At 38.9% G+C, this 23556-nt stretch overlaps 1 protein-coding gene across 2 annotated transcripts in view; it reads left to right on the top strand.

Annotated features, from left to right (window-relative positions):
* DCAF5 (DDB1 and CUL4 associated factor 5) overlaps window positions 1–23556 on the top strand; it is a 91550-nt gene that overhangs the window by 12327 nt on the left and 55667 nt on the right. Inside the window, exons 2-5 of one of the 2 annotated variants that reach the window (XM_016223817.2) lie at window positions 11088–11231; window positions 14084–14120; window positions 14975–15114; window positions 17150–17279. In XM_016223817.2, coding sequence (XP_016079303.2) covers window positions 11088–11231; window positions 14084–14120; window positions 14975–15114; window positions 17150–17279 — 451 coding nt within the window. The remainder of the gene's footprint in view (window positions 1–11087; window positions 11232–14083; window positions 14121–14974; window positions 15115–17149; window positions 17280–23556) is intronic. The other variant, XM_016223818.2, reaches the window with a different exon arrangement.

Below are 23556 nucleotides of genomic sequence, written 5' to 3' on the forward strand. Positions count from 1 at the left end.
TTGTTAATGTTTTTATTTATTTTAAAATATGTTTGTATTGACTTTAGAGAGAGAGGAACACATTGATGTGAGAGAGAAACATCAGCTGCCTCTTGCATGCCCCCTACTGGGGATTGAGCTGGCAACCTGGGCATGTGCCCTGACCAGGAATTGAACAGGTGACCTGAGCCACATCAGCCAGGGCATTGTTAATGTTCTTTACGCAAAGAATTTTGCAAAAGTCAGGCAGGCAGTGCTCTTATTGAAAAAAAAATCTGAAAAATCAGAACTTGCTCAGAATGAACGAATAGCATATGTAATATAATTAGGGGTGAGCATATTGTTCAGGTTAGTTGTCTATGGCAAAAGAAGAGGGATTGGACACAGAGACAATCTGTGGTCTGGGAGTACCTTTCAGTGTAACATCCACTACCTTAATAACCTCCCTGCAAATCCTTACTGTTTTTGAGTCCCCAAGACTCAGTTTTGTTTTGTGTGTGTGTGTGTGTGCACTTACTCCTCTAGCTCTATTTGAGGAGCTTTTTTGTCCATTGACATTTCACTAATTTCATACTTTACTATTGAGAATTTCCTGTTGAATCATTCAAGTAGTCAGGATATGGCACTTAAAAGTCAGGCTTCCCACTTATTTATTTATAAGTTTTTAAAATGTCATGTATTAATTATAGGAAATTTAGAAAATAAAGAGATATTTAAAGAAAGTAAGAAGTATTTCAGCTACTCAGGATGACCATTTTTGACAAATGGGATATATTTTAGCCTTTTAATATGTATATGTACATTTTTAAAAATAAAATTGAAATTAGTCCATCTCTGCTGTTTTGTAACTTTTCTCTTATATAATATTAACATTTTTTCATAGGTCATTGAATATTCTTGAAAAGCAGGGTTTCTCAACCTCAACAGTATTTACATTTTGGGCTGGATAATTCTTTGTTATGAGGACTGTCCTGTGGATTGTAGGATGTTTAGCAGCATCCCTGACCCCTAACCAGTATATGCCAAGTAGCATCTCCCTAGTTGTAACAACCATAAATTTCTTGGAATATTACCAAATGCTCCCTGGGGGGCAAACTCACTCTGGTTGAGAACTGCTGTTCTAAAGCAAAACTTCTCAAACTCTTTGGTCTCAGGACCTCTTTACAATTCTTAAAAATCATCAAAGACCTCAAAGAATTTGTTTATGTGGGTCATATTTATTGTTTTCTATTGCATTAGAATTTAAAGTTGGGAAAGTTTAAAAGTTCATTGAAGAAGAGCAATAATAGCCCTGGCCAGTGTGGCTCAGTTGGTTGAGTGTTCTCCCATGCACCGAGAGGTCACTGGTTCAACTCCTGGTCAGGGCACATGCCCAAGTTGTGGGCTTGATCCCCAGTAGAGGGCATACAGGAGGCAGCTGATTGATGTTTTTCTCTCCCTCTCCCTTCCTCTCTCTAAAATCAGTAAAAACATTTTTTTAAAAAGAAGGTGGCTTTAAAAACAATAATAAACTTTATATTAATGATAATATTTTAATTAAAAATAACTTCTAAAATAAAAAAATAGTGACAAGAGTAGCATTGTTACATTTTTCCAAATCTCTTTAATGTCATAATAGACATTATGAAGACATTTACATTTACTCTATTGTGAAATACTGGTTTAGCTGATGTATATGAAGAAAATTCAGCCTTAAACAGATATGTAATTAGAAAAGGGGAAGAGTTTTAATGTCTTATCAAATAACTGTGTATGTTCTTCTTTGATACTCTATCAAAACTCAACAAGTGGAAATTTCTTAAAGATTAGTTGCAATGTACAATCTGAAACTGTATCAGAGAACCGGCAACTGGGAACTGACTGGGAATCGAACGGACGACCTCTTGGTGCATGGGTTGACGCTCAACCACTGAGCCACACCAGTCGGGCCACTCTTGGTTGCTTTGTACCTTCAGGTTATTTAGTTTTTCTGTAGTTTCATCTGGATAATAAGGGTAGCAATACCTGCTTTATAGGGTTGGTAAAAGGATTAGAAGAGCCCTATGTATTGTTTTATAACCTCGTGCATTGGTCATTGGTTTGAGGAGTCATGTCAGTTTTTCAAATCTTGACACATTTCATTATATATTTTAAGAAATCATATTTGTTAATATCACCACCAATCTCATCAGAAACGTTTTTAAGAACAGTATTGGGAAATTATTGCTCTTGCTGTTGTGAATACGGTTTTTCTGAATTTTATCATTGGCTACAAATACTACCAGTTGTTTTTCTTGAAGTGACAGGTTCATCTTGTTTGTTTTTGAGAAAATATCTGCCAAATACTCAAGTCTGAATAACCATAGTTTGTCACTTGTTTCAAGTAAAAATGGTATTTCTTGAAAAAGACAACCTTTTCAGCTCACAGTGTAGACTGTCACACACACACACTGTTCCACAAAATCACCATTGCTCTGTGCTGTTCATTGGAAGTGCTTTATGTGTATAATTCCCACTTCGTTATACAGAGTATTAATTAAGTTGTGTACTCTGGTTGAAATTTGATGAAATTATTTTACTGTTTCATCAAGGACATTCCTAAGTGAAACTGACATTTGCTTTTTACTGCCAGCATGTGACAGTTAAGGATACGCTGATGACTAGTACAGTTTGCTGTACTGCCTTCATTAGCACTAAGACACCAGTAGTTTTACAAACCACCATTGCTTTTGCACCATCAATGCGGTGTCAGCACAGTGAAAAAGTCAGATAACATTTTAGTGTTATGAAAATAGTTTCAACTTTTTGAATGTTGAATCACTGGGGTTCATGGAACACTCTTTGAGAACAACTGCTCTAAAGCATGATATTATGGCATTGTATCCTGTCCAGGGCCTATGTCAGGATTTAGCCAGTTCCCTCCTGTTTATTTTTTGCTTTCATCACAATTTTTGTAGCTAAGCTTTTGTGAAAATTTGTTTTTTCCCCTTAGAATAAAATGTTAGAAATGGGATTCTGGATCAAAGGATGTGAATGTCTTTTTACATTTATGAAATACATTTGACATATATCTATGGTTGAACAAACTAATTTATATTTGTACCAGTTCATTGTGAGATTGCATCATGGCTATTGCTGAGCATCATTTAATCTTTGTCTGAAAATTCAATCAGTATGTGAAAAATGGTATCATTAGAAAAATTTATTATTGTTTCAGTTCTCATATAACTGGCCTTGATTATTAGTGAGTCTGAATATTTTTATCTTAGTTTTGACCATTTTTATAGTCTTTCTTTAGGCTAATTACATCACAATCGATTAGGTTGCAACTTTCTTAATATAGTCACATATCATAATACCTCTTGAGATTAATCCCTAGTTACCCTGTTTGCATTTGAGTGTGTATCAAATCCCAGCCTCTGATTTAGAGGCCCTCCCTTAAAGAACTGTAGGTAGTAAAGGCACCTGGTAAACTTCTAAATTTCAGAAGTTTGAGCCCTACCTTTTTTACTTTTGACATATTTAAGGGGTATCACCTATGATGTTACTTAAAATTTCTTTTAGTTGACTTCTCTTAAAACAATGCTTAAAGGAAACAATATTATATAATATCTATGAAGTCATGGTTTAAACTTTTTAAATTAAATAGTTGCATACAATATATTCGTTTCAGGTGTACAACATGTTGATTCAACATTTATATACCTTATGATACAATCGCCACACTAAGTCTAGTAACCATCTGTCACCACACAAAGTTATAAAAATATTATTGACTCCATTTTCTGAGCTGTATACTACATTTCCATGGCTTATTTCATACCTGGAAATTTGTACCTCTTATTCCCCTTCCCCCCAGATCATGGGCTTTATGTGCTAGTTTTCTCCCCAATACACACTAAAATACATAATTGTTAAAACTGTTGCTCTACTGTCTGAAATCATCCAGTGGCCTCTGCTTACCATACTTTAGGAAGAGCAGGGGCTTTGGAATCAGACATCTTGGATCTGAATCCCACTCTGCTTCTAACTGGTGGTATGCTCTTGGATCAGTGCGTTTACCTCATTGCGCTTCTGTTGTTTTTTAAAAAATATATCTTTATTGATTTCAGAGAGGAAAGGAGAGGGGGAGAGAGAGAGAGAAACATCAATGATGAGAGAGTCATTGATCGGCTGCCTCCTGCACTCCCCCAACTGAGGATCGAGCCCGGTCCCCGGGCATGTGCCCTGACCAGGAATCGAACCCCGATCGCCTGGATCCTAGATCAACGCTCAACTGCTAAGCCATGCCCAGTCGGGCATGCCTCTGTTTTTTCGCTGGCAAAATGGGGATGTTCAAAAGATGATCTCGTGGGTGTCTTCCAGATCTGTTCTGTTGTGATTCTAGTGTAGGTTATTTTTGGATTCCTTTCTCTACTTTTAGGAATTAGAGACATTATCTAGGGATTGGTATGCTGGCGCAGGATTTTAAAACCCTAGCTCTGTTAAATTCCACTGCTACTAGTCACCTGATTTAGAGAAACCATTTTTTTTCATGGGGTCCTACCTGTCTAGTTAGGGTGTTGCTGCTACTTTGATTCCTCCTTCCCATTTAATGTAAAGTTCTTCAGGCTAGGAATCAAGGCTTCCATCATTGAAGTAAGCCAGTGCCTCACTTTTCACATCTTTAAAATGGGGGTAATGTTTCTGCCCTACTTACCTGGAGATGTGGAAAAATGAGATAATAGGTATATAAATGGGCTTGGCTTTTAGAACAGGAGTACTAGGTAAGGGCAAGGTATCAGCAGAAGTTAATGTCTGTAGATGTTATCTCTCCTGTGGCTACTTCTGTAGTGAAGAGCAAAATCCATATGACACTACCTCTCCTTATCTCTCCATACATGCCCACACCTCCCTGATTTTTAGGGAGTGCCATTGGACCACAGTTTTGTGACCTCAAGCAGATCACCGAGCCTTAACTTATACGTGGGCCAAATGCAGCCTTTACTGAAGCCTACATTCAGCCTGCAAAATCAAGTTGCTGTCTTCTCTTGAAAAATTGGAAGACCTGGCAACATTAAGCCTGCTTTCTCTCCTATGGCAGTAACTGGCTGGAACTGAGTACTGCCTTGTCCTTTAAATTTTATTTATTTTTAATTTTAGAGAGAGGAAGAAAGAGAGAGAAAGAGAAACAATTGATGTGAGAAACATGAATCGGCTGCCTCCTGCATGCACTCCAACTGGGGATTGAACCTGCCACTTTTAGGTGCCCGTGACGACACTCTAACCAACTGAGCCACACCAACCAGGGCCTGGCTTGTCCTTTAAAGAGGGTTGTGTATTCTCCAGTATGCCATTTAATCTGGAAACTTTCACTCATGCTTTGCTGCCTGACCCCTGATGTATTTGAGAGGCTGGGTTGTATCCTGGTAGGGAGCAGTTTCCAGATTCAGATCCCAATTTGCACTCTTTGTCACTGTGTACCTTCAGGTTATTTAGCTTTTCTGTAGTTTCTTTTGGATAATAAGGATAACAATACCTGTTTCATAGGGTTGTTAAAAGGATTAGACCCTTAGGACAGTCCCTGGCCAAGAGTAAATTTAGCTGATGTTAGCTGTTGTGCATTGCTGGTGGGAATGTAAGATGGTATAACCACTGTGGAAAACAATACGGCAGTTCCTCAGAAAATTAGACGTAGAATTACCTATAATTCGAAAATTTCATTTTTGGGTAAATACCCAAAGGAATTAAAAGCAGGGACTTGAACAGATCTTTGTATCCCTGCATTCACTATAGCATTAGTCACAATAGCCAAAAGGTGGGAGCAACATAGTATCTATCAACAGATGAATGGATAAACAAAATGTGGCATATACATTTAATAGAATACTATTCAGCCTTAAAAAGGAATGAAATTCTGGCACATGCTGCAACATGGATGAACTTTGAAGACATCATGCTAAATGAAATGAGCTGGTCATAAAAGGACAAATGTTCTATGAATCCATTCATGTGAAGTAACTAGAGTAGTCAAATTTATAGAGACACAAAGAACTAAAAGAAAAAATTTCATAGATAGAAATGGTATCTTCAGAGGTAGAATGGTGTTTGCCAAGGAGGGGAGGAGGTGGAAATAGTTATTTAATGGGTACAGAATTTCAGTTTGGGAAGATGAAAAAGTTCTGGAGATGAAGTGTGGTGGTGTTTGCACAACAGTGTGAAAATGTGAATGTACTTAACTGCCACAACACTACACTTAAAAATGGCTAATTGGAGACAGACTAGAAAATCCTTTTTGTTCTGTGTAGAAAGCTGTGGGACATCCTCACTTGGAATTGTAAGTAGTGTCCTGGTCTCTGCGCTTTGATAGAAGGGATACAATGTGGTTTTAGGCTCAGGCCTACCTCCTTGGAATATTAGCAAGTTATTGTATCTTTCTGACCCTAATCTGGAAAAAGGGTCTATATAATCCTTACCTCACAAGCGAAGATGTGTATGAATGAACTTCTATACAAATGTTATTTTCACTTTTGGAAAAAAGAACAAAACAGACTTATTTCTCATTCACTGATGTAGCTGGGATGTGGCACACTGGCTCTGCCTCTATATCCCATGCTTCTCTTATACTCGGGAGAGGTGTGGTCGACACAAAAGGAGATTTAGCTTCACAGAGGGACGATTATAGACACTGAAGGAGAAGGAATAAATAGGCTGAGAAGAAAGCAAGGCTGAATGATTTTCCTTTAGTGTTAGCAGGTTAAAAGAAAACAAAACTGTAGCAATTTAAAAGGGTATTAAGGAAAATTGCTATTCCCAAGAGGTAACTTCTATTAACCATTTTGCACCTGTCCTTCCATGTATAATTTCGTGAATATTTTTGTTTTATTAAAATATTTCATGTTATTCACACTCTTATGCTACCTAAAACAAGAGTATGAAAGATTAGGACAAAGTCATGGATGGTATTTAAAGAGAAACTAGGAAGTTTTGAGGAGTGTGTGTACCTAATATATTCATACTAGGCTAATATATTCATACTAGGCTAAGGCTATGTATATTATCTCAATTCACATAACAACCCTGGGAGATAGTTGGTATTTTCTTCATTTGATAGTCATAAAATTGAGGCTAGAGAATTAGAATAACTCACCAAGGGACACATGCATGGTGAAACCAGGATATTTTTATTCCAGAGCTTGTATTTCCTATACCTTTTGCTGCCTATCAAAGATGAAACCCCAACCCTAGATCCAATTCCACTGTGTCATTTTTTTATTTATTTAAATTTTTAAATTCTCACTTGATATTTTTCCCCCCATTGCTTTTACAGAGAGAGTGGAAGGGGGAGAAAGAGAGAAATATCAATGTGAGAGAGACACATCGATTGGTTGCCTCCCATATGAGCCCCAACGGGGGCTGAGGATTGAGCCTGCAACTGAGGTACGTGCCCACGACTGGAATCGAACCCGCGACCCTCTGGTGCGCAGGCCGATGCTCTAACCACTTGCCAATGCTGGCCAGAGCCACTGTGTCATTTTTTTAAAAGAAAATAACATTTCTAATAGTTATACAGTCTAACACTTGTATCTTAGTGATTATTCCATGTCATAGCTGCCTCATGCATTTTGGAGGGCGAAGCTGCATAATACTTCATACATATATGAAAAAGAAACTCTTTTTGCATTTTTTATTGTAGTAAAATGTACATAACACAAAATTTACCATTTTAACCATTTTTAAGTGTACTGTTCAACGGCATTAAGTAATTCACATTGTTGTGCAGCCATCACCACTCTCCATCGCCAGAACTTTTTCATCCTGTAAAAATGAAACTCTATAACCCTTCAAGAACAACTCCACATTACCCCTCACCCCAGGCCCAGGAAGCCACCATTCTACTTTATGTCACTATGAATTTGACGACTCTAGGTACCTCATATAAGTGGAATCACACAGTACTTGTCCTTTTGCGTTTGGCTTATTTCACTGAGTGGTAATTTTAACCAGACTCCTGTTGAGGGACATTTAACTGTTTTAGTCTTTCGCTCTTCAAATGACGTTGTGCTGCTGGAGCATTTGATTGTGTGCTTTCTCAATTCTGCCCTGGGCTTGGCTGAGGAGGAAACCCAAATCAAATTCTTTCCTGCGGTGCCCTCAGCTTTTCTGGGCTATAAAATAAGAATGTTAAATAATTACTTTTCTTACAGTATGGTGTGAGCGCCTGCATAGTTTTTGCTTATAATTCACAAATTCTTTGGGAAAGAGTACTCTAAGTATAAAGGTTTTCTACCCCTGGTCCCTCAGAGTGCTCCAGTTAAGTTGGCTTCTGTTTTTATTGCTGTGGTCCCTTGTTTTATTCTTACCTATACATATTTGAGTTTGCTACCAAGGCAATTATCTGACAGGTGAATATGCTTTGTCAGTTGTGGTTCGTTTTTTTTATTCTATAAGACAGACAATCCAGAGTAGTGGTTAAGAGTGGAAACTATGGAGTCTTAACTACCTGCTTTTGAATCTTAGCTTAAAGATCTTTACTTACTGTGTGACCTTGGCAACTTAAACTCTCTGGTACTTGGCTTTATAATCTATAAAACCTTTGAGAGTAGAGCTATTATGATCCCCATTTTATATTTGATGAAACTCAGGCTCAGGGAGATTAGATTAGAAGCCTGAGTAAGCAGAAGAAATACATGGGCCCATATCTCTTTTTTTAAAATATATCTTTATTGATTTCAGAGAGACAGGAAGGGAGAGGGAGAGAAACATCAATGATGAGTCGTTGATTGGCTGCCTCCTGCACGCCCCCTGCTGGGGGATCGAGCCCGAAACCCCGGCATGTGCCCTGACCTGGAATCAAACCACTATCTCCTGGATCCTAGGCCGATGCTCAACCGCTGAGCCATCCCTGGCCGGGCAGTGGGCCCATATCTTTTAATTTTCCACTTTTAACAGAGACTTGGGCACAAAGAAATAGTTTTTTAATTAGTATAAGATACACAGTAGCAAAAGCAGTGATAGGTAACTTACCTGTGGCCTCAGTGTTGGGGAAAACAACAAGAAACTATGTAGAACTAAAGTGCCTGTCTAAATCTGTGAATAGGGTAAAAAAACCTTGCTTCATGTCATTTTTCATTAAAATAAAACAACAAAAACTGAAATCTTTATTTTTATGATCTTAACTCAAGAGAAGAGATAGAGAATTTAGATAACCTTACCCCAGGCCAGAGAACTCATAGTTGAAACAGGCAAATCATAAACACGGAATGCTGCAGACCACACTTAAGGGAATGTCTGGTAGACAAATACTTTTAAGGAGGCGGCAGAACTTGATTTTGACCAACAATGGAAGGAAGAAGGAACTCAAGAAATGAAGGAACTCAAGGAGCAAAGGCAACTTTTTCTAGGGGACGAAGAGTGAGTATGATTTGACCACTGTATCCTCTAGTATTTTTAAAAAATTATTATTATTAAAAGAAATATGCTTATGGCAAAAAGTCAAGTAATACAGGAAGGTATAAATTAAAACATAAAAGTTTCTCAACAGTCCAGAAGAATCAAAAGCAGGAGCTTGAACAGGTATTTGTCCACCAATGTTCTTAGCAAAGTCACTTCATCCTCTGTAGTTTCAGTTTTTGGTCAAAAAGGAAAAAAGATGTGACCAACCTCTCAATTCACTAACAGAATTGGTCAGGAAATTAAATTAACTCATAAATGAGAAGGTGCTGCACATTATTTTAAAATGCAATAGAATAGAAGCGAGGAAAGAGAATTAGGAAGGAATTTTCATCTGGAATGAATTCCCACATCTTACCAAGGTCAGTGGCTTCTCAGTGCAGCCTTCCTCGACCCTGACAGTCACCCTGATCTCTCCGTTCTCTGAATGAAAAAGAAAGATTTTCAAAGTTCACCTTTAGCCATGGCTAGTGTGGCTCAGGTGGTTGGGCAACATCCTGTGGATCGAGAGGTCATGGGTTCGATTCCCCATAAGGGCAAATGCTTGGGTTGCGGTTCAGTCCCTGGTGGCGGCTCATACAGGCACATTCTGTGTGCACAGGAGGCAACCAGTCAGTTTCTCTCTCACATGGATGTTTCTCTGTCTCTTTCTCCCTTCCTCTCTCTCTAAAATTAATGAAAGCATGCCCTTGGGTGAGGGTAAAAAAAATTCATCTTTAAAAAAAAGATCTACTGATTTAATGACTGTGGGATATGCCTCTGCATGTGTGGATGTGGTAGAATTTGTGCCTGTTGTGCTGAATAAAGGAGGGGAGGCAGAGGTATAGAGCTTCCTGTGGTTTCCTGCCTGTGTTTGCTCCTGTTGTAACTTAAAATTTTATTGGGAATATAATAGAAGCTTGTTATAAAAAGTCAAACGGTGCCAAATATATGTCCTCTAATCTGCCCTCTACCTCTCTTTTAATCTTATTTCCTGGAAGCAGTAACCACTGTTAACAGTCTGTAGTTCATCCTTCCAGACATTTTTAATGTGTCTGCAAATATAAAGAATACATAGAACATATATATTCTTATTCTCTAGGAGCTGGCTCACACAGTGTAGTATCACTCACCTAATTCAGACTATTGAGTTATGCAAAGGAAGGAGCTGGACTGCGCTTCATGAGACCCAGGTCCTGTCTGGATTCTACTTCTGTGACAAAGGCAGTCCCTTAGTTGTTATTTTTATGGTGTCCCATAGTCAATGAGATCACATCAAGGAGAGTGCTTTGAAAACTGGTATGCTACAAATATTTAAGTTCTTTTGTCGCAAGCACTAGAAACCAACTCAGGTTCTGTTAGGTTCCCTCCACCCTTCCAAAAAAAGATACTAGCGGAAGGATTTTAGGTAGTAAGTGAAGAAATATTTATGTTCTCTGGAAAGTCAGGAACAGGGTGGATTTGAGGGTTTCAGTATCAGTGCTTATCCCTTTCCATTTCCGTATGTCCAAGATTTAATTCCTGGGGAAATTAGGGCTTAGGGGCCATGTGTCTGCTGATGGTTTTGATGGTTAAGGGGTAGAATCCTGGGTTTATCAGAATCTCATGGAGTTGGGGAGATGCAGTTTTAGAAAAGATGGGATTCAAAGCTGGCAAAACCAAGTGTCAGCCTTGAAATATCAGCTGTTTTAACCCTAAATTCTTACTCCCCTCTTAAGGAGGAGATGATCGCCGGGTTCTGCTATGGCACATGGAACAAGCTATCCACTCCAGAGTCAAGCCCATCCAGCTGAAAGGAGAGCATCATTCTAACATTTTTTGCCTGGCTTTCAACAGTGGGAACACCAAAGTATTCTCTGGAGGTGAGAAGAAGAGAGATTTCCACACTGGGAAATTTCACTGTGGCCGATATTGTACATAAAGGAGTGCCAAAATAACTCCTTATTTTTCTTTATTTCATTGTTCTGTGGAATTCCTAGTTTTCCATAGCTTGCCATTTTTGCATTACAGCCATTTAGGTATGTGTATTAGAGTAATCCACCCCTCCCTCCCTCCCTTCCTCCCTCCCTCCCTTCTTCCTTTTCCCCTCCCTCCCTCCTGTTTTTTTGCTTTCAATATTTCTCTTTTTTTTTGGGTAGAAAACTTTTTACATTGTAATCTGCTACAGAGACACACACACATATTTGAAACAGTACTTAACCTTACTATATGTGGAACACTCTAATTTATATATATTATTTTCATTGTTTTTCAGAGAATGGAAGGGAGGGGGAGAGAGAGAGAGAAACATCAAGAAACGTCAATGTGAGAGAGACACATTGACTGGTTGCCTCCCACACACTCCCGACCAGAGGGCAGGGAGCAAACCTGCAATCGATGTACATGCCCTTCACTGGGAATCGAACCCTCAACCCTTTGGTGTGCAGTTTGACGCTCTAAGCACTGAGCCACACCAGCCAGGGCTAATTTTTTTTATTCTGTTCTATCTCATTTTTAAAGATTTTAAAGGTTGTGGCTCAAGTTGAACTTAAAACCCATGAATGACTCCCAAAACATTGTGCTAGGGTACAGCTGGGATGGCTTCTGCTCAAGCCAGCTTCTTGGTGATGGCTTCCATCACCACACTTCTTTCTGACCAGCAATTTTCTAGCCCTGACCTCTCTTCTGCACTGCAGATTTTGCCACTGAGTATCTACCTGTGTGTTCCAGAAGCAATTTAAATGCAGCAGATCTAAAACCGAGATGATTAGTTCTCTTCCCCTGCACAGATACTTCCTCTTATTCCCTTTCTCAGTTATCATCCCCATTCACCCAGTTATTTATGCCGTTAGATTTAACTTTAAGAAACTACTGATGTTGAAGCATTTTCAACTCACAAAAATGACAATTTCACATAGTTCAGCTTGATAGAAATCTTGAAGTCATCCTCAAACATGCCTTTCTTCCATTTACACATTTTGTTAGTCACCAACTAGACTTGAAAGCCTCGCATTCATTCTTTAGTTTCTGTTCTCTTCCTGTACCCCTTTGGCCTGGACTATTGCAGTGTCCTTCTGTCATTTCTGCTTCCAGTCTCTAACCCTCCTTCTAATTCATTGCTTATACAGTTTTCTTTTAAAAATAAAGGGTTTTTTCCTTTTATTTTTATTGAATTTATTGGGGTGACACTGGTTAACAAAATTATATAGGTTTCAGGTGTACAGTTCTATAATAATCATCTGTATATTGTATTGTGTGTTCACTACCCCAACTCAAGTCTCCTTCCATCACCATTTATCCCCCCCCTTCCCCTCTGGTAATCACCATACTGTTGTGTATGTCTATGTGTTTAAAACTAAAGGTTTAACCATGTGAATCTTTTTGACCCTATAGTGTCCACAGGATAAAGTCTAAGTCCCAGTCTACCTCTCTGGCCTCCTCTCCTTCCCCTTTCATCTTTTGTTCTAGCCCACTAAATCACTTGCCAGTGTAGATACCCTTTTGCTCATGCTGTTCCTCCATGGGTCATGATTAATTGTCCAGTTCCCACCAATTTCCTAAGTCTCCCATTGGTAAGAGTTTTGAGTAATTTGAGTTTCTGTTCAAATATCTTCTACCCCATAAAAACAGTCTTCCCTTCTGCCATGTACTTTCATCCTGCTCATGAAGGCAATAATTGCTTCTTTATCTGTGTCCCCATTTTAAGCATATTGCTACAAGATATCCTGTCTTGTCACCATTAATTATTTGTGCAGTTGGACTGCGAGTTCCTCCAGGGCTGGGCAGAATCTTATTCTTATATCCCCAGCACTTTGGCTGTACCTATTACCTAGAAGGGATTAATTAGTATGGGATTAATTTGACTTACTTGATATGTACCCACAGTAGAGTTTATAGCCAGGGATTTAAGCTGACCTGGGCCGCTATTAATTTTACTTTTTATTTAAATGACTATTGGTTGTGCTTTCAGCATAGAATGGGAAGTGTTTTACTTTCTGTCTTTTTATATTTAGGTTATTATTTCTTAGCTATATAAACTATTTGAAGGCAGCACTACACATAATCATGAATGTACTATTTTTAGATTTCTTGATGGGATTAAAAAATGCAAGAGACAAAAGTTGTGGATAAAAACTTACCTGTTATTTAGAATCATATAGTCATCATAATTTCAGTGCTGTAGGAAATGATGAGATGTGAACACTAGCAAACAGCTATTGGGGCTTATTAGGTGCTCAGCCCTATTCTGAATGCTTTTACAAATGTGCTCTTATCCTCACAATAAACCTGTGAAGTAGGTACAATTATTATACATATTTTGCAGATAAAAAGCTGAGGCATAGAAAAATTACAGATACTATTCCAGATCTCACAGTTAATGAGCATTTTGCTTTAAAAAGCTAGCTTGAACTGATTTCCCCTTGATTATTTACTTTTTTCCTTAATGGCCAGAGCTTTTTTTTTTTTTTTTTTTTTAAACACTATCCACTAGACAATACATTTTGGAAACTATTATCATGTTATACCTAGTTGTTATCATGCTTTTAAAACTCTAAAAGAATGTCCTGTCCTTAAATTATTTTTATAAATTGTTTTTCTAATTAACACTCCTAATTTGTACTAACGTAGACTTTGTTTACATTTAATTGTCCCTGAAAACCTTAAAATACTAAACTGTAATGTGGACAGGGATCACTCTGCAGGAATGATCAAATGTCTGATTTTTTCCTTTCAGGAAATGATGAGCAAGTTATCCTTCATGATGTCGAAAGGTAAATAGATTGCTGATATGCGAAGGTGATTAACTGTTTTTCATATGAAGAGAGGCAGATATTTCTTTAGACCACAGTAGTTTTTGTTTTTTGAAAAAAATAACAAAACATGCTATTCCTTTTTAAAGAAGATTCCTGTAATAGTTTTGAAATAAAATTTTGATTAAAAAGAGAAAAAGATTTGCAAAGTTGCTATGAAATATAACTTTCCGGTGAAAGCTTAAAAAGAAAGTTGGAAGGGAAGGAAATAATAATAATAAAAATAATATGGCTAATATTTATGAGTGCTTTGTATGTATTAATCAATTTAATCCTGACAATAATTCTATGAGGCAATACTTTTATGGTCTCAATTACAGATGAGGAAACCTAAGGTCACTTGGTGCTAGGATCTGAACTTAGGCAACCTGGCCTCAGAACTCTTATTCACTGTGCCAGACTGCCAGTAGATACCTCTTTTACCCAGCTGGCATCAGACCTGGCTGCTTTAAAGCTTTCCCTTGTTTTTTAGAAATCAAGCAGCACTCCCAAATCTCTACACAAGCAGATGCATTCTGTAGTAAGTGAAGACACAGAGCTCATCTGTTGAGTCACTTTTAAATATGCTCATTTAGTGCAAAAAGCAAACTTACCATGAAATCTATAAAAAGTCTCTGTAATGTACTGTTTTTTCCTGAAACTTGAATACCTACTTTTAAAGGAAATATCATATTCTTTGGGTTTCGTTAAGTTGCCTTTGTCCTGGAAATGAAAGGGAATCCTACCCTAGGAACTAGAGTAGAGGGCTGGGACTCTGCACTATGTTTGTGTGTATGTGTGTGCCTGTGTGCCTCTCTCTGTTCTCTGTCTCTCAGCAGTGAGACCTTAGATGTGTTTGCTCATGAAGATGCAGTATATGGCTTGTCAGTGAGCCCAGTGAATGACAACATTTTTGCCAGCTCCTCAGATGATGGCCGGGTTCTCATCTGGGACATCCGGGAATCTCCCCATGGAGGTAGGGTCACTGTTCAAAATGCTGTTGGATTGTGTTGAGTTTAATATCAAGTTCATTGCAGATCTAATTTGTGACCTGAGTAACCTGGGTGGGAGTGATTTAAAGGAGAGGAAACTCACATAGGGGAATAGATGTATGTTTCTGGAGGTCCCACCTTACCCCTAAGTAGTCAGAAGTGAGGCCCCTTGCCAGTCCTTTCCTGCCACCTGTGAACCTCCAGAAACCCTTGTACCTGTAGTAAACACCACAGTATCTTGGTGTTTAGTAGCCCCAAGGAACAGAAGATGTGGTGCCTCATCGTGGAGCTTAGCAGGCAAGGGCCAACTCTATGTGTGGTTCTGGCATGCACACATTCTTGGTTATTTACAGAGAAGGGGGTGTTATATACTTTCTTGAATGCTGATTTCAGGCTTGTTATTTTACTGAAAGAACCACAGAATCTCATCTGTGTATAGGAACTTAAAATGATGGCACATACACTGTTTACAGGGGATTATCTAGGTGAGTTCCTCCTCCAAATGTGTTCTTTGAATCTCTGGAGTGTAAAATGAAGAATTGTTTTGTTGAAGTTCTCTGAAGTTCTTTGGGAAATGCATCTTTTCAGCTCATTTCCTGCAGAGAGATTTCTTCTTGTAACTCTGCCTGTCTTCAAAGGCTTTTTTCCTTCAGTACTACCCTCAGTGCCACCCCTACCCCCACCCTTGGTGCAGCTTTGTCAAGATTACACCTGTGTACATAGAGTTACTTTCCTGCATGCCTTGTCTGGCAGGATCTGAGTATTTTTATTATTCTGTATTCTGAGCATTTAACATGCCAGGCTGTGTCCATTATTGAGGTTCAGGCTATAAAAGAAGCTTGTTCTTAGGGTCAGGCAGGTAAGGTAGCTGCAAGCAGCAGCTGTGGTAGAGTCACCATATGCTTGGTAGGTGAAATTCTCCTTTGTCTGAACTATCTGCTGGCTGAGATGACTGAGTTCCCCCACACGCAGGTGCCTGCGAAGTGTCACATATGGAAATTATAGACTGGGGAATGCTTTCTATTGCTTCTAAAGAACTTCCACAGGAGCATGTCCTCTCAGGTAGCAAGTAATTCCTTCTTCACTTGGACCCACCTAATATATGCAGAGAGCTGCAGGATTTCTAGGGTGAAGTAAATTAGGAACTGGCTAGATGCAAGTTCAAGTGTTAGTGTTAGGTGTCCTTTTCTTTTTTTTTTAAGTTTTCCAGTGCTGGGAATGAAATAATAAAATTCTAGACAGAGGCCATTTTCTTTTCAATTTAGGGAACAATATGACCAGAAGGGAAAACTGTACTATTGTTTTTACTTGTCTTCATTTTTCTCATTGCTTTTCTATGTCTTCAAAAAATTTTTGTATAGTTTTAAATCTTTTAATTTTTTAAAAATGTTTTTATTGATTTTGAGAGAGAGAGGAAGGGAGGAGGGGAGAGAGAGACATCAATGTGAAAGAGAAACATTGATTGGTTGCCTCCTGCATGCACCCTGGGGACTGGGAACCAAACCTGCAACCTGGGCATGTGCCCTGACTGGGAATCCTACTGGTGACCTTTCAGTGCACAGGATGACGCTCAACCAACTGAGCTACTCCAGCCAGAGCAAAACTTTTTAATTTCTAAAATTCATAAATTTGGATTAAGGTATAATCCTACCAGTAATTGGTTGTGAATTTTTTCAGCTCGTGTGGAATTCAGTTTTACTTACTGTAAAACAGCTTAGTTCCCATTTACAGTGTCCACTTTTGTTTTATCATAGGATCTGAATAGGTGCTATATGTATTTCTGAACATTATAGCTTAAAGTTTGTTTATATGTATTTAAGTTGCTTTTTTTCTATGTGCAGGAAGTGTGTGCTAGCATTTGTGGGAACCTTGTGAATAAGGGTGACCGAGTTGGGGTTCTAGCCTACTGGTGTGGTTATTAAAGGATGTGCTCCTACTCACATTCATATTCCTGCTCGTGTGCCTGCCCCTCACCCAAAGGTGTCTGATATGGACTGATAGTAGTTTCTTTCTTCACAGAGCCTTTCTGCCTGGCAAACTATCCATCAGCCTTTCACAGTGTCATGTTTAACCCTGTGGAGCCCAGGTTATTGGCCACAGCCAATTCAAAGGAAGGAGTGGGACTCTGGGATATTCGAAAACCTCAGAGGTGAGCCACTTTATTCATAAGGTGTTAAAACTTTTTCCCACCTCAATTCTCAGGTAATATGATCAGCCAGCAAGGGTTGTAAGAACCTGTTTGGCAGTTGATCTCTCAGTTGGACATCTAATGTGTACTAATATCTCTGAAGCCAGAGGAGCTGTGTTCCCAAGGGACAGGAGTGTGAGAAATCACACTCCTTGCTAAGGAGTCTGGACTCTAGAAAGGTCAATTCTAGGCAAATATATGAAGTAGCAGTGAGAGCCTCCCTTCAGTACTGCCTTCTGTCTTCAGGCCCAGGTTTCCCCAGGTCCCTGGGTGCTTTTGCTTTTTTATCTGTTACTTACATGTTTTCTAAATGTTTGTACATCAATATGATTCTTCTCCTCCCTGGTCTGTAGTTACTCTCTCCAAAGGTAACCACAGTGAACAGTTTCTTATATATCTTTCCAGAACATAATTTATTGCATATAATAGCATGTATATGTGTCCTTTAAAAAATTTAGACTAAAGAAATCATGTAATAATGCCTACTGTTCTCAACTTTTCCCCCCAATTAATAATATGTATTGGAACTTAATTCATATTAGCACTTACACACCTAGTACATTATTTTAATGGCTACACGGTATTCCATTTATATGATATACCCAACAGTCAGGACTACTTGTTATAGACAATGCTGCATTGAACCTGGTTACACACTATCTTGGCCTACCTTTGCAGAAATATCTGTAGGGAGTAGCTGCATCAAAGGGTGTATGTTTTTACATTGTTCATAAAAACTGTCAAATTGTCGCGCCACCGCCACAGACTGTACTAATTTATAAGCCCACCAACTGTGCATGAGACTACGTGTTTCTCTAGACTCTCACCAACACTTAAACTATTGCCAGTCTTATCGGGGGAAAATATTTTGTTTTGATTACTTCTTCATTTATGGGTGAGGTTCTATGGTTTCTTTGGTACCTATAGTTTTCAAAGCCCATATGGGAGAAAAGTCATCTAATAAGGATAATTGGCAATCTTGAATGATTCCTTTCTTATAAATAGAGGAGCACAGTGCCATGGGCATTTGGATGATTTTACCTATTTCTTTAAACTCTTCTGAGGTTCTGTGTGATTTTATAGGTATCAAGCAGAAAAGGGGCATGAAATCCCTTGGGATCCTGTTCTTCATCCACTGGTATTTTGGGATCAAATTACAGATCTTCTCTGTTTGAATTCTCTCAGTACAACTTGGTGTGGGGGAGGAAGAAAGGGCCCTTTGTCTTTTCCATCCAGGATTCATTATGTTGAGTTGCAATACATGATTTGTCTTCTAAACACAGCTGCCTGGAAAGTCCAACCCAGATCTTGGGTCATTTCTGAATCCCCTGGGAGTATAAACCTGGGAACCAGATAGGTCTATTTTAGGGATACTTAAAGTCTAGGGAAAGATTTTGCCCTGGCCCGGTGGCTTGGTTGGTTGGAGCGTCATCCCGTACACTGAAGGCTTGCAGGTTCAGTTCCTGTTGAGGGCACATGCCTAGGTTGCAGGAGGCATGTACAGGAGGAAACCAATCGATATTTCTCTCAAATCTTTCTCTCTCTCAGTATATTCTCGGTTGAGGATTATAAAGAGAAAAAAATGTCTAGGGAAAGATTTTAGGGAATTTGTGAACCCCTTATAATTGCAGGTAAAATTGTGTGTGCTTGTGTATCTGAATGAGCACACATTGCATTTTTTCCCCTAAGGACAGGGAAAGTGCATTTACTAGGTTCTCTCATATAGAGACCCTTGACTCTCAAGAGGATAAGAACTGCTTGGTGTTCTAAAGATTCTAGATTTATAGCTTATTGTGGTTCCTAAGCAGGCTAATAAGTGACTTCTAGCTTGTAAAATGTTGGGCATGTGAATAAATACTGGGCCTACTTAGAAGGCCTATTGGCTTCCTGGAAACAAATATAATCACCAAGGATTAATAAGGGGGCCTCACACCAAACACTTTTTTCCTGACTTAACCTATGAATTATTCCATACTGAAATGGTTTCTCTGACCTACCCCAAGCATAAGCTGTACTTCCCTGCTTTAGCTTGGTAGCCCGTAGAAGTGCTAGCAGGGTTATGTGGGTTTTTTTTTTACTGTTGCCCTGAAATAAGCTAATTAGAAGGCTGGCTGGTAGAATAAAAATGTCAGTTCTAGAAGGGACTTTAGTTATCATCTGATCTGACTTCCTCATGGTACAGATCTAGCCCAGCAAGGTAAAGGGAGACTGAAGAGCTTGATGGCTTAGAGTGTAGGATTTGAAGCCACACATCCTGGGTACAAAATTCAGATGTGATCTTGAGCAAGTTACTTTACCTCTCAGTGTTTCATAATAACAAATAATAGCTAATTTTTGTTAAGCATTACTTGCCAGGGATAATGACAATTATATGAATAATTCTTTATTTAATCCTTATGATAGCCTTATGAAGTAGGTTCTGTTTTTCCTATTTTAATAAGGAATTCAAGACACAGAGAGGTAAAGTAACATGTGTATGTGTGTGTGTGATAGCCCCACCCTTTTTTAATCAGTTAGGGTTCCTGTACATTCTAGTTTTTTTTTTTCATCTGTGCCTCCTTGCAATAGAACTTTGTAAGAATTTCTCTTAGGTTTTTCCAGTACGGACCCGTCCAACTCTGAAGTTGGTCCATCTCTGAAGTTGGTCCAACTCTGAGTCCTTTAGACTTTCTGCCTCTAAAAGTTACTCTTTTTACTGTCTCCTGGCTGCATGCTGGCTTTCCAAGTTTCTCACTCTTCTAACCCTGGAAACCTGTACATGCTATTTATCTTGCTGCAAAACTTTAGAACAAAGATTATAAGCTAGTTGCCCTATAGGCCAGTGTCAACCCACAGAAATATTTTGTTTGCCTACCTGATGTAGTAGTGTTTGGAAAGTTACACATAAAAATCACGATTTCTAACATCTTTTGAAAAAGTCAAAAGATCTGTTACCATTAGACCTTTATCCTCACATGGCAACAGTCAACTGAAGCTGAGTCATGAGTTCCTCTTTAAAGACCTTTAGGATGGGTTGTGGGTCACACCACTCCTTGATGTCTTAATTCAAGTGTGCTTTCCTCATTTGCATTACTTGCCTGGCAAAGGTCTTCTGCTTTAGCAATTTCAGTGGTAATGAGTGGGCCATAAGTGGGAGACTTTGAGTGTAAGTGACTGGATAAGAGAAAACTTCACATGTACAGGTATTCATGGCATGTTTGGACAATGTTTCACTTATTTAATTTGGATTACTTTTGCTGATGTCTTTTTATAACCGTCCTATCCTTTGTCACTGCCCACATCCCGATTATATCTTGCTTAGACTGTTACAGTGGCCTCTGAACAGTTTTCAGAACTGAGATCTTCTAACGTCTAGAGTGTTCAGGAAAGTGAAGTTTCCCCCACCGTTACTCTCCTTGTTGCACCCTTTTCATTACCTGTTTTAGCTGTCTGCTCACTTACCACCTCTCTCCCTTCTCATATCTTTAGTTTCTGCCAGTTTTTGTCAGGAACTGTTAGTTCTGTGACAGGTAACAGTGTCTTGCTTTGACAAGGACAATAAAGAGAGTGGTTCTTTCCCACTCAATAATAAAACTAGGGCAAGCCAAGAATTCCTGTGAAGACTTAACTAATAAGATGGTGCTTTTACATGTTGTATGAATGACACATCTTAAAATGGGCTATGATTGCCAATTCCACTATCAGAAAGAAATTGCTCTTAGGACCTTGCCTAGCTTTGGAGGGCTCTAGGTTAAATATCTGTCCTGTGAGGCCTGTGCCAATCCTACTTCTCTAAAGACTAAATTAAGTGTAACTCCTTGCCTTCTGAACAAGCCAGACAATCTCTGCCATGTTGCATTTGTGGGTTGCTCTAATCAGAGGACATGTCTTCTGGTCAGCCACTCCTTTCTTTATCTGTTTTTCCACTTGCTCCTTTTTACTGTCTTTGTGTACATACACAGTCTGCAGGCAAGTGTTTCACACACTGAAGCCTGTAATAAGTTTTTTCTTCCTAAAACTGCAGTCCTTAACTTTTTTTTTTTCTTTTCAGTGTCACCATCAGTCTTATAATCATCCTGGCTGAAATCCCAGAGTCCCATTTGACTCTTCTGTCCCTTTATCTTTCTGCCATAACCAGCCTTGCCCTGTGTTAGTGCCTGGCCACTGTTTTCAGTTTTTCAAGTCCCTGCCCCATTTTAGGCCCATATCACTCTTTCTATAAGGTAATTACTGCCTTGGCTTCTTAACTTTCCTCTTGTTTCTGGCATATAGCACATATCCTTAAACATCACTTGCCATTATCCTACCTAGGAACTTTAGTGGCTTCTCGTTATCTTTGTTCATGTCCGTATCTCCAGAATCTATTATGTGGGATGCTTCAAGAAAATGTTCTTTTAGAATGACTGTATCATGTCCTAATTTACTGGATAAATGAAAACTCCTTAAGCAAGCAGTCTGCCCCTTCTCTGGTGCCAGTGTCCCTTCCCTCTTATTCCTTCCACCTCCACATACAAACGCATTAAGAATTTCTCCTTTTTTCTTAATTTTTCTTTGCTTATTCATGTCCTAGTTACCCCTCAAGGTCCAAGATCAAATGTTTTCCCATCAAGGAAAACATCCTTACTAAGACCTCCCTGTTACATGCTCTTAAATCTTCCTTTACTTTACTCACTAGGTCCATAGCACCTGGCAGTTTGGGCACAGAGTATGTGTTGAATGAAGGAAGCTTTCCCTTATTTCTAGAGGAAAGCGATTGCTCTGTAAAGTACTTATGGTCTGCGGCATTCATGTTGCATGTCTCAGTCACTGCTTTTGCCATCATTGGTTATCTTTAACATGATGATGTCTTATATCCAGCTAGACCAGTATTATGTCCTTGATTTCCTTCCCAGTGCCCAGGAATTGCTTCTTAGAAAGGAGGCACTTGTCCTAATCTGTACTATTACTTGTCATGTTTTTCTGTGGATTTTTAAGGACAGGCCATGTTTTATTCATCTTCAATCTCTAGTGCCTAGCATAGTTCTTAGAATGTTATGGACCCTCAGTAAATATTGAAATGTATGCACAGTGTTTTTACTCACCCCAGAATAGTCTGTATTTTCAAAACTGTCATTCTATAATGTTTTCTGGACCTGCTAATTCCCTTAGTGTAATTGCATGGATCAAAGTGTCTGTAAGGAATAAACCCTTAGAGGAGGTTGTAAGGATTCTTGCTGGGCTTTGAAAGTCTGTCAACTCGAGTTATGTGGGGGGCACAAAGTTGCTTTCTAGCTTTTAGGCCACAAGGTGGAGCTCTATCATCAGCTTTATCCACTGGAATGCACAGGGCTTCTGATATCCAAACCCAGTGATTCTCACACTTCTGAGGGTATCGAAATCACCTGGGGAACATGTTAAAGCTCCTTCCTGGAGCACAGACCCAGAGATAGAATTATTGATCTGTGGTGGTGGGACCTGTGAATCTGCCACTTTTTAACAGACACCTAGGTGATTTAGCAACCTAGCTTATCCTGCAAGATGGAAACTGGTTATTCAAAGGTCCTTGTTGAATTTGCTACTGTGTTCATTCAGACCCAGGGTCTTTGACTTTTGGCCAGAGCTTCAGTTTTCATTCCTTCTCATCAAGCACAAAATGTGCCTTTTATACTTTTATAGCAGGAGACTTAGCTTTGGACCAGAGCATCTGGGGAATGCATCTTTTTTTAAAAAAAACTTTATGGCAAAAAAATTTCATGTAGCCTGGCCGGACGTGGCTCAACAGTTGAGCGTCAACCTAGGATCCAGGTGATCAGGGTTCGATTCCGGGTCAGGGCACATGCCCGAGTTGCGGGCTCAATCCCCCGTTGGGGGTGTGCAGGAGGCAACCAATCCATGACTCTCTCATCAATGTTTCTCTCTCTTCCTCTTCTTTCCTCTCTCTGAAATCAATAAAGATATATTAAAAAAAAAAAAATTCATGTATGTATTAAAGTAGAATACTGAAATCAACTCTACATAGCTATCACCCAGCTTCAGTAATTAACCCATGGACAATCTTATTTCATTTATTTCTCATCTGTGACCTCCCTTCCCAATTATTTTTGAATTAATTTCCATATACTATATCATTTCCTCTGTAAATACTTTAATATGTAGCTCTGAAAGAAATTCTTTTTTTAATTGAGGTAAAATTCATGTAACAAAATTAACCATTTAAAATATAAGTAGCCTTTACTACATTCACAGTGTTGTGAAACTACTACCTCTATCTAGTTTCAGA

The sequence above is a fragment of the Miniopterus natalensis genome, chromosome 1, assembly GCF_054644295.1.
Source record: "Miniopterus natalensis isolate mMinNat1 chromosome 1, mMinNat1.hap1, whole genome shotgun sequence".
NCBI lineage: Eukaryota > Metazoa > Chordata > Mammalia > Chiroptera > Miniopteridae > Miniopterus > Miniopterus natalensis.